The sequence below is a fragment of the Primulina eburnea genome, chromosome 1, assembly GCF_022965805.1.
Source record: "Primulina eburnea isolate SZY01 chromosome 1, ASM2296580v1, whole genome shotgun sequence".
Taxonomy (NCBI): domain Eukaryota; kingdom Viridiplantae; phylum Streptophyta; class Magnoliopsida; order Lamiales; family Gesneriaceae; genus Primulina; species Primulina eburnea.
In genome coordinates, this window is record NC_133101.1 from 53,213,125 (window position 1) to 53,222,988 (window position 9,864).

Below are 9,864 nucleotides of genomic sequence, written 5' to 3' on the forward strand. Positions count from 1 at the left end.
GAATCAAATCCAGTTGTTGAGCCCATGGAAATCACTGAAATAGATACTGATTTGCATCAACCAGAAGAAAGAGAAGCACTTGAACAATCTACTGCTTCAGAAGAAACTTATGCAGAACCAACAACAGCTCCCTCTTCTGCTCAACCAGAAGATGTCCCTTCTACTGCTATGATTATCGCTCCTTCTAGTTCTGTTGCTCACATTGCTCTGTTGAAGAAATCAAGCAGTGTACTCTAGAAAGAACTCCATCCCCTGAAGAACAGTTTGAACTTGAATTTGAGATAGATGTTCTTAAAATAAATCTTGACAATCTATCGGATATAGTAAAACCATTGCCGGGAAAAGAAAGACGATTTGCGTTGAGAATCGTAGCCGAAAAGAAAATGGAATGGGGGTCGACGAAAGATGATTTAGGGTTAGAGTCGACTGATGAGAATGGATGGATTTATTGTGTTTAGAGTAAATGTATATATGTAATCAAATTTAATGGTGTATTTACACTCAAAACGAAGAGACATTTATATAAATTTAGTTGTAGATCCTTTTTTTAAATAAGTCACGGTACTCCTTTTTCCCTAAATTTCCCTTACCAATCACACCCAGTGTGTGTGATCGGGCATAGGCCTTAACGCCTCGCACCTGCCACCGCTACGAAATTCACATTTCACCAATCTCTGCATTTTTCTTCTTCATTCGCCATTCGCAGAAATGTTTCGTTCATCTATCATCTCCGGCACTCAACTTCACGCTCCTCCCCTAGCCTCACCCGCCGCCGCCGTATTTCCAAATTTGCTCCGGACCCATCTCCGGCTGCCTCGCTTCAAGGTGAGGAGCGGCGCCGCTGCTCCCGCTCCCTTTTTCAAAGCTGGCAAAGGGTACTTCTTTTTCCTTGTTTGTGTCCCATTTTAAGCTTTTTTAGTTAAAATTCCGAGACAAGTGCTCAACTTGAAATTTCATCGTGTTTTTTTCAACTGAAATGTTGATGGTGGGAGTTTCTTGAATTTTTTTGTGAAGACTTATCTTAAGCATTTACTGGACCAGCCTTGTAAGTTTATCCTGCCGTTCTCGAGTTCATCGAAACTTAAATTAATAGATTTGTAAACTGGAATTAATTTGCTAATAGGTATCTTGGATCTGGTTTTGGTGTTTGGTGTTATTTTGTGTTGTATTTTGTGATTTTTCTGTATACTAATAATCGAACATTTAAATTTATCAGCTGTAATACATACGATGAGTAATGAGTTCCCTTCGAATATTTTGCTCTTGATTTGTTGTTAGAATGAGTGGATTTCACCAAGTTGAACTTAAAGTTAGAGACTACGAGTTGGATCAATATGGTGTTGTGAATAATGCTATATACGCAAGTTACTGCCAACATGGTATGAATCTGTTTCTTGTGGGATTCTAAAGATTGTTAATTATTTAGTTTTGTATTTTGCATTGACATCCATTTCAAGCTGATGGTTATTCATTCAGGAGGATTGAAGAAATATGCAAATTGATTATAGGAATACATATATACAGAGAAACTATTTTTTATGCTTCCTATAGGTAAAAGATTGCTTGTTTGATGTATGAACAGGTCGGCATGAACTTTTAGACGTGATTGGAGTAAATGCTGATGCCGTAGCCCGAACTGGCGATGCACTAGCTCTTACAGATTTGTCACTTAAGTTCATTTCACCTTTACGGGTATGACCATAACATTCATATTGTGCACTTGCTTATGTTATGATCTGATAATACATAATTGCTAACAGTGTCAAGTAAATCACGTTCCTGTGTTGATTAAGTAATGATGCCAATTAACATTTCATTAGTGAATCCTGAGGATGCCATTTTGGTTGACCTTGTTGCTATGTTTTACTGTTTTGATAGAGTGGAGACACGTTTCTGGTCAAGGTGAGGATAAGTGACACATCTGCTGTTCGGCTGTTCTTTGAACACTTCATCTTCAAGCTCCCAAATCTAGAGGTCTCTTGCTTTATTTTTATTTTTCTGTGTCAGAAAAGAAACTTGGGGACGACTTTACCCAGACATAATTATTTTATGAATAATGCTAAAAGTACAACCAAAATATCGTACAACGATATTTAAAACAATTAAAACGTGAGATTTTGTTATTATATCGTGAGATTTTGCATTGAATTTATCATGACATGTTGATAAATAGAATTTTGTATTGAATTTTTTTGTGTTGTACAAGTTTGGTTGTATATGTAGGATTACTCATTATTTAATGTCTCTCCAGCCTATCATTGAAGCAAGAGCAACCGCAGTTTGGCTTGATAAAAACTATCGTCCTGTTCGTATCCCTCCTGAGATGAGATCGAAATTTGTTCAATTCCTTCAAAGTGGAGAATCAGAATGATCTGTTCTGCTAATGGAGCGTTTCTTCTCTCTTTTCATTTTTCCATCTTCTATGGTCTGGTTAGGGAATAATATGCAAGAAAATGAGCAAGAGAGGTGCAAAAGTTGTTGGGGTGATAAGATAAAGTTAGAAAAGGGTTCTGGTTTATAATGTCCTGGAGAGAATCTATTTGATATGGAAACACACAGAAAACCACCTTAATAATGTTTTGTATTCCGTGACATTTCTTTGCTCTTACCACTTTTAAAAAGTGTAAATTTTCAAATGTTAATCGTGTATTCGTTTCAAGCAATGTTTGTTATCGCCAATCCTTTTTTTTCCTCTGCGGAACAATACTAAATAATAGAAAATCACATCGGTGAACCATGTTGAAACATACATGGTGTCAATTCGGGTGGGTTCGGTCAGGTTGAGAAATAGTACTATTCAAAAATTGTTAGACTTGAACCCAAGCAAACCCGAAACTCTCAACTGGATCCGAACCCGACTGCGAATCAACCTGATTTTGAATTTTTTTTATTTTTTTAAAGAAAATTAAATAAAATTCAAAAAATAATAATATTTTAATTTAATCATATACTAACAAAATCTTTCACGTATATATGATTTGAATTTAAAAGTCTGATTGTAGAAAAATAAAATATATTTACTAAAATAAACAATTGTTTAAAAAATAAAAAATGTTCAAAATAAATATTAAATTATGAATATTTATGATATAAATTTACCACTAATATTTTTTTAGACATACAATATATAAAAATATAGGTAATATTTATTAATTATATTTTAAAAAAATTAAAATTTTCACCCAACACCCTCATTTTTTTAGACCCGATAGCTGATCCGAACCCGAAAAGCCCAAACACAAACCTGATTTTTTTTTTTGTTGAACCGTATTGAGTTGTTAGGTCGTGTCTGATTTTGACATCCCTGAAAACATATTATGAAAGACAGCCAAAATACAGTGGACAAATGAGACTAGCCATAAAAACAGACGATTTTTTAAAAATTCAATAACCTTAGACATAACAATATGCCTTAGTATCAAAACAAAGCAAAATAAATTGAAAATAAATTAACCAAATTTACCTGAAATTGATACACACTTCACTCCAAACAGAATTTGTAATGTCAATACTTGTTTCCCCAAAGTATAGGCAAACAAAAGAGCCCGACTATCAAAATCTGTTGCAACCTAAAATATAACATAATTCGAAACAACATAGGTATAAACCGACAGTTGCGAAGAAAAAGACGTAGCAATAGAAAAATAATTTTGTAGTGACAAAAAAATGAAAACAAACAAACTGAAACCTGTAAAAAAGTACAGTTTTCTCATAACTGATTTGTCTCGTCCATGTAGTGCTTGAGGATCGGCAGACTTTTTTCCATGAAACATCGATCGACCCGGTGGCGAATTAACTACAGAATCACTACTCCGACAAACTCAAATTGAAACATCCTCTAAATTTTTTTTCTTTTTTTACACATACATACACTCGAATTTCATCATTTAAAATAACTTAACATTTCCATAATTCAAAATAATTTAACATTTAAATCTCAAATGCATAAAAATCCCTAAAGCATCAATTACCAACATTCAACTTCAAACTTTAACATGATCAAAACTAACTTCAAAATAAAGTATAAAAAAAATCTCTAATTAACTCATTAACAAAATCCTTTAAAACTTTGACTATCAAGCTAATGCGGAAATAAAGTCCCTCGAGAGTGTACTGCCGGACTCTATCCACTCAAGCGTCAGCGCCTCCCTCAATATCATCATCACCTCCAGCATTCAAGCCTAGTGAGTCCAATGACTCAGAACGTTCTAAACAAGAGTAACAAATAATACTTATACAAGCACATACATTAAAATCATATTTTTATTTAAAATAAACTTGTATGCATAAATAAATCATAAATCATCAAATCATAAAGCTTTCTTTCATTTTGGGTGAAGTTTGATCCTTGAAAGTGACTAGCCTTTATCCTCTGCTCGACTGATCAGTCTTAGCTCACTATTGTGTTGGATCTCGGTTTTCTCGTGCCCAAAACGCAGCGGAAGTTTTAAAAATTTTCAGATATTGACATTCAAGATATATTTGAGCACTCGTATGGTTTTAATATTAAACATACATAGGATGTTTAAAACTTTTACCTTTGACGAATGATTTACAAGGCTCCAACTATTTCGGGATTAACGGAGATAGCTCTTGATGTATTTCCTACAAACATTCTTCAAGAACTCCTTCCTTGAATTTTTGAATAAGGTCTATGACTAGAAGATTTGTTCATCTTCCAAATCCATATAGCACTAGAATATTTGGAAGAAGTTTCAAAGTTGGAGATTAAAAATCGAGAGGCAGTTCAACCCCTTTTAAAAGAGAGGATGACCGAAATATTTGAGAGAGAGAGGAGAGGAATTTTCGAAAATTTGGTGTCAAGTGGAGGCTTGCTTGGTGGCTAGGTTTATGGCTTATTTACTACCTTTTATAATAAGCTATGACCTAATATTCGTAATTAACATTAATGAGTTTGATTAATTAATTGAGCTAGTCCAACTAGTTTAATAATTAATCAAAGTCCATTAAGAACTTTAATTATTTAGTATGTTGGACTTGCACTCCTACATGTCCATTAAACATATTTCCCAATATATTTAATTTAATATTTAATAAAATGATCTTTTAAGTTTAATAAATTAAATCCTGAAATTTTATAAATCCAGCTCCTTGAATTTATTCTCATCAAATTTCATAAATTCAACTTCTTGAATTTACTATATCATAAATTCAACTCCTTGAATTTTTTTCTCAAATTAATATCATATTCAACTCCTTGAATTTACTATATCATAATATAAATTCAACTTCTTGAATTTATTCTCTCAACGAGAACAAATGATCCAGTGCTTGTGTGACCTTCAATGGTCCAGGGATACAGCTAGCCGTGGGTTCACAACTCCTTGTGATTCGGGACATATTTTTTTATTCGGACTTACCCTAATTTGCCTCATTCCATGTATCAACAATTGATCATGAGAATGTCATAAATCATATTTCTTATTAAACCCATTGAATCATGGTAAGAGCGTCTAGTAGCATCGTCCCATGATTCCCTAGGTATCCTTGATAGCGCCTGAAAGAACCAGCCGGTTATGATTAACTTACAGTACGGTCCCTTCATCTCATATATCCGATCGAATCTACAACCATTGGTTCATCGAGGGTTGCATAATAATTCAATAACTATGTGACACATATTTGAGGATAAATAGTGGCATCCCATGTACAATTGGAGAACTCTTTTCTAACGTACATCTCATACTTTGGCCAGAGATTCCATGCACTATTATTTCATCAGATCACATAGGATATCCACACCTGTAGGTGAGCGGTGAATTCCCGACTACAATGCACTGACTCCTACATGTGTCGCAATTGTACCCAATCTCGCCACCAGATGACCCTCATGGGGTCGGTAAACAAGTCAAAGCACAACCTTAGTATATAGAGCCTCAGTGTTGTCCCGGGTCATAAGGACTAATGGTGTCCAATCATAACCACAAACTTATCCTCTCGATGAATGATAATAACTTGGAAAGTCTGAGGGAGGGTAGTTTGGTATAATCATTATATGACTACCCATCTGCATGTTTGGACATCTCTATGCCCTTACCAAGATACGTGGTACACAACATCACAAATGATACCCTCGAGTTCAAGCGACCTTTATCCATATTTTAGGCGGCTGAATCGACTAGGAAAGAATTTGATTATACAGTGTTTACAAATGAGTTTCAACATCGAATTACGGTTCATTTGTATTAAAGTATAATCAAGGACTTTATTTATGCTGATTATATGGGTATACAGATAAAGTAAAACAAAACCATAAAAAGATAAATTATATTAAAATAAAGATTGTTTATTACATTTGAGTCAATAAATTCCCTAACCAACCGTTGGCTTGCAGAGCATCTACTCTAACACATTGCGCATGGGGACGAGCACTAGACACCGACGTAAAATGGAAATACGGTCGTTGTGCTCCCTCTGGGACCTTCTACCATAAACGGGCTTCCTTGGGGGCTTCTCACTCACGATATTCCCAATAATTATATATCATATCCTCTTTGTCACAATCAATTCACATCCTTCAAAATATTTTTATTTTTCAACTTTAATCATAAAATATCGTGTCCTCTCCAATTTAATAAAATAACATTTTAACAGTAAAAATTGTATAGCTTCATCATAACTCATAATGTAGAGCTAAAAATCAGAACACGTAAAACCCGAGCATTTATTTAAATTGCTAAATTAGTTTTAAAATGATTTTTCTTAGCGATGCATAATTTATGAATCAAGTTATCTTATATTTAATTTATGTTTGGTTCATGCACGTTAAAATGTTTTCTTGAGTTATATGTTTCAGATGAATATTCAATGCGGGATCGATGAAAAGAGACCGACGATGATTTAGGCCATTTATGAAAAATGTGATATTTTATCTTAAGTCAGAAAAATTATTATTTTTAAATATTTATGAAATTTTAAGTATTTTAAAGCATAATTTATTTATTTGGTGATTTTAAGATTTTAAAACTTTTAAAGATTTAACACTTGTACATTTTATTTTAAATTAAGATATTTTAAAATAGTTAGTAGGATGTTAGTAATTTAATTATCTCACTACTTGTTTAGTTGAGCAATTTTCCCCCTAATTAAAATTAAACACGTTACACACACTCACACACAATTACATGTTTTTACACTCACCATCAGCACACACAATTCACACACACATTGCCTTCATTTTTTTAAGGAGATAGCTAGGGTTCTAGGTGTTCTTTCAGCAGCCACAACCCTTTCCCTTTCCCTACAATTTTCCAGCAATCTCTTGTCCGTTTTTCTTCAAAAAAAGTGCCACAAGTCGTCTCGGATAGACTCTCGCATCTCTCCGCTTCATTCTTCGTCAATTCGTGAGTATAATCATCAAAGACATGTATATTCCATCGTTTTTGCATCGATCTCGTCATATTATATGTTTTGATGTTTATTGTGTACAAAATACATGTATGCTGTGCAAAAGTTTGAGCAAAATGATTTGAACCTACTTTGGATCAAAAATTTTAGATCTAAAACCGAGTCTGCTGTCATTTTGTATACTGTGAATTTTTGGTCAACTTTCTGGAAAAAACATTCCACATATAAAGCTTAGTATTTTTCATATCTTCGATTTGACAGTAGATTCATGATTGTTGGACAAAAAATGAGTGAGTTATTATCATTTTCGTGTGACTGCTCAAACTGTGTTGTTTCAACAATTTTTTTTAGATCTCAAAAACCGAATTCCCTGTCATTTCGAATCCTGCAAATTTTTGGCCGGTTTTCTGGAAAAACTTTCAACATATAAAAGTAGTAATTTTTGATATCTTCGATTGGACAATAGATTCGTAATTTTTGGATAAGAGACGAGTGAGTTATGATCATTTTCGTGTGACTGCTCAAATTGTGATGTTTAAAAAAAAGGTGTTCTTCGTGTGCCGCAGGGCGGCACTGGGGCGGTAAGATTTTACCGCCCGAGCGCCAAGCATTCTGGAGCTTTTTTTTTAAAAAAATTTTCTTGAGTAGGCATGCACAATGTATTATTATGCTCGATGTGCAAATAAAATATTTTAAATTTTTTAGGTATGTTAATTGTCTTGTGACAAAATATGAACGGGTTTGGAAGCCGGTGAACGTGGCCGGGGACCTCTCCACCCCGGTAAAGCATGACTGGGTTTGGATCAGGATGGGAAAGCGGTAAAGCATGATCAAGGACCAATCCACCCTGTAAACCATGACCGGGAATCTCATTTATGTGGTAGTGGACATCCCTGCTAGCCTAGTACTGTGGTTTAGTTTGATCAGGCGCACTATGTTATGGGTCACTTGTTTTGAAACATATCTTTACGCAAAATGATGATGTTTATATACGCTCAAGTATGTATGATACAAGTATATTTATGTAAAGTTTTATGAAACGATGTCACGTCTATGTTTATGTATGTACGTTCAAGTTTAAGTATATATGGTCTACTTTAAAATACATATGGTTTTATTATGTATTACTTGTTATTCTCAGCTTATACATGTTGAGTGTTTAGACTCACTATACTTGATCGATGCAGGTGAGGACGAGTACGAGGAGACGAGAGGTGGAGATCACTGAGTTGGCTCGGACTGCGCGGAGGCTAAACCCGAGGACCTCTTACGTTTTAAGAAAAAAAAATTATGCACGTATCAAATACTCTGATTTCACGAGATTAATTTACGATGATTGTTTCATTTCAAATGTTTTAGATGAGCAAATTCTTTTTATCGCAATTTGAAAGTTTATTATTTATTTAAGAAAATTTTTTATTTTCTGCAAATTTTAAGTAGTTCAAAATACGGTACGTTACACATAAAATCTCATATTTTCATCAAAAACATTATAAACTACCATTTAACATGCGTCATGATCCCTCGGGACACTGCCAACCCTTTTCGTACTATCCATGTGTCAAATGATTGTTTTGTCCCTGTACTTAAAATTTCTCGATTTTGACTTTTTGTTTCTTTTATTGACTCGAGACTATCCCAAATAATTATTTAAGCTTAAATTTATTTTTAATATATTTATGTAACGTAAACTCGAGGATTTCGATTTAATTCCTTAACTAATAATTCGTAAAGCGTTTAAATTCCGAATTAATCTCAACTTTAATATTTTCTTTCCAAAATTTAAACATAAACTTTTTATTCTTAAAATACCCTCGTGAACCATGAACAAACCCCCGTAGACCGTGGTTCGAACCCTTTTCTCCTAAACCCTAAGTTCGAACCCTACCCTTCCATCTCGAGCACGGCCCAATTTCATCGAGCCTTGCCCGAGCCACTTTAGCCCATACACTGACCAGACCCTTATGGCCCATTCCTGAACCCTTTTGGACCAGCACAGCAGCCCCCATCCCATGCATAGGTCCCCTGCGCAAGCTCCAAGTCGCGGCGCTCTCTCTAGCCTCACGAGGAGACTAGCTCACACTAGGTGTCAGGTCCAAAATTAAAACGACGTAAGCCAACTGCATGCAAATCTAGAGAAAATGAACAATAGCTAATTAAATTATTTTAATTGTTTAAATTAATGATGGGTGATATTTTTATATTATTTTTAAGTAGTTTCCGAGTTGAATGCATTCAACAGTATTTTTAAAGGTTATTCGAGATGTGATCGAGGAACGGAGACCAATGGCTGAAAAATGGAAAATATTTTATTAAATAATTGTTTTTAATTATTTAAAATAAGATTAATGATTTTTAATATTTTTGAATATAAGGAGTTTTGAGGTGATTTTATACGACGAGACGTAATTTGTATCGGTATTCCAAGTTCATAAAAAATAAAAACTTTTTGACAACCTATAATTTCACGAACTTTACTAAAGAAATAATTTTTAA

General features: G+C 34.0%; 1 protein-coding gene across 1 annotated transcript; it reads left to right on the forward strand.

The window, feature by feature from the left end:
• Window positions 1-570: 570 nt before the first annotated feature.
• LOC140812479 (acyl-acyl carrier protein thioesterase ATL3, chloroplastic-like) lies at window positions 571-2,659 on the forward strand. Its single transcript, XM_073170750.1, has 5 exons — window positions 571-875; window positions 1,279-1,379; window positions 1,583-1,692; window positions 1,879-1,974; window positions 2,252-2,659. The coding sequence occupies exons 1-5, from the start codon at window positions 709-711 to the stop codon at window positions 2,369-2,371; spliced, it is 594 nt and encodes a 197-aa protein (XP_073026851.1). The 5' UTR covers window positions 571-708; the 3' UTR covers window positions 2,372-2,659.
• Window positions 2,660-9,864: the final 7,205 nt, after the last annotated feature.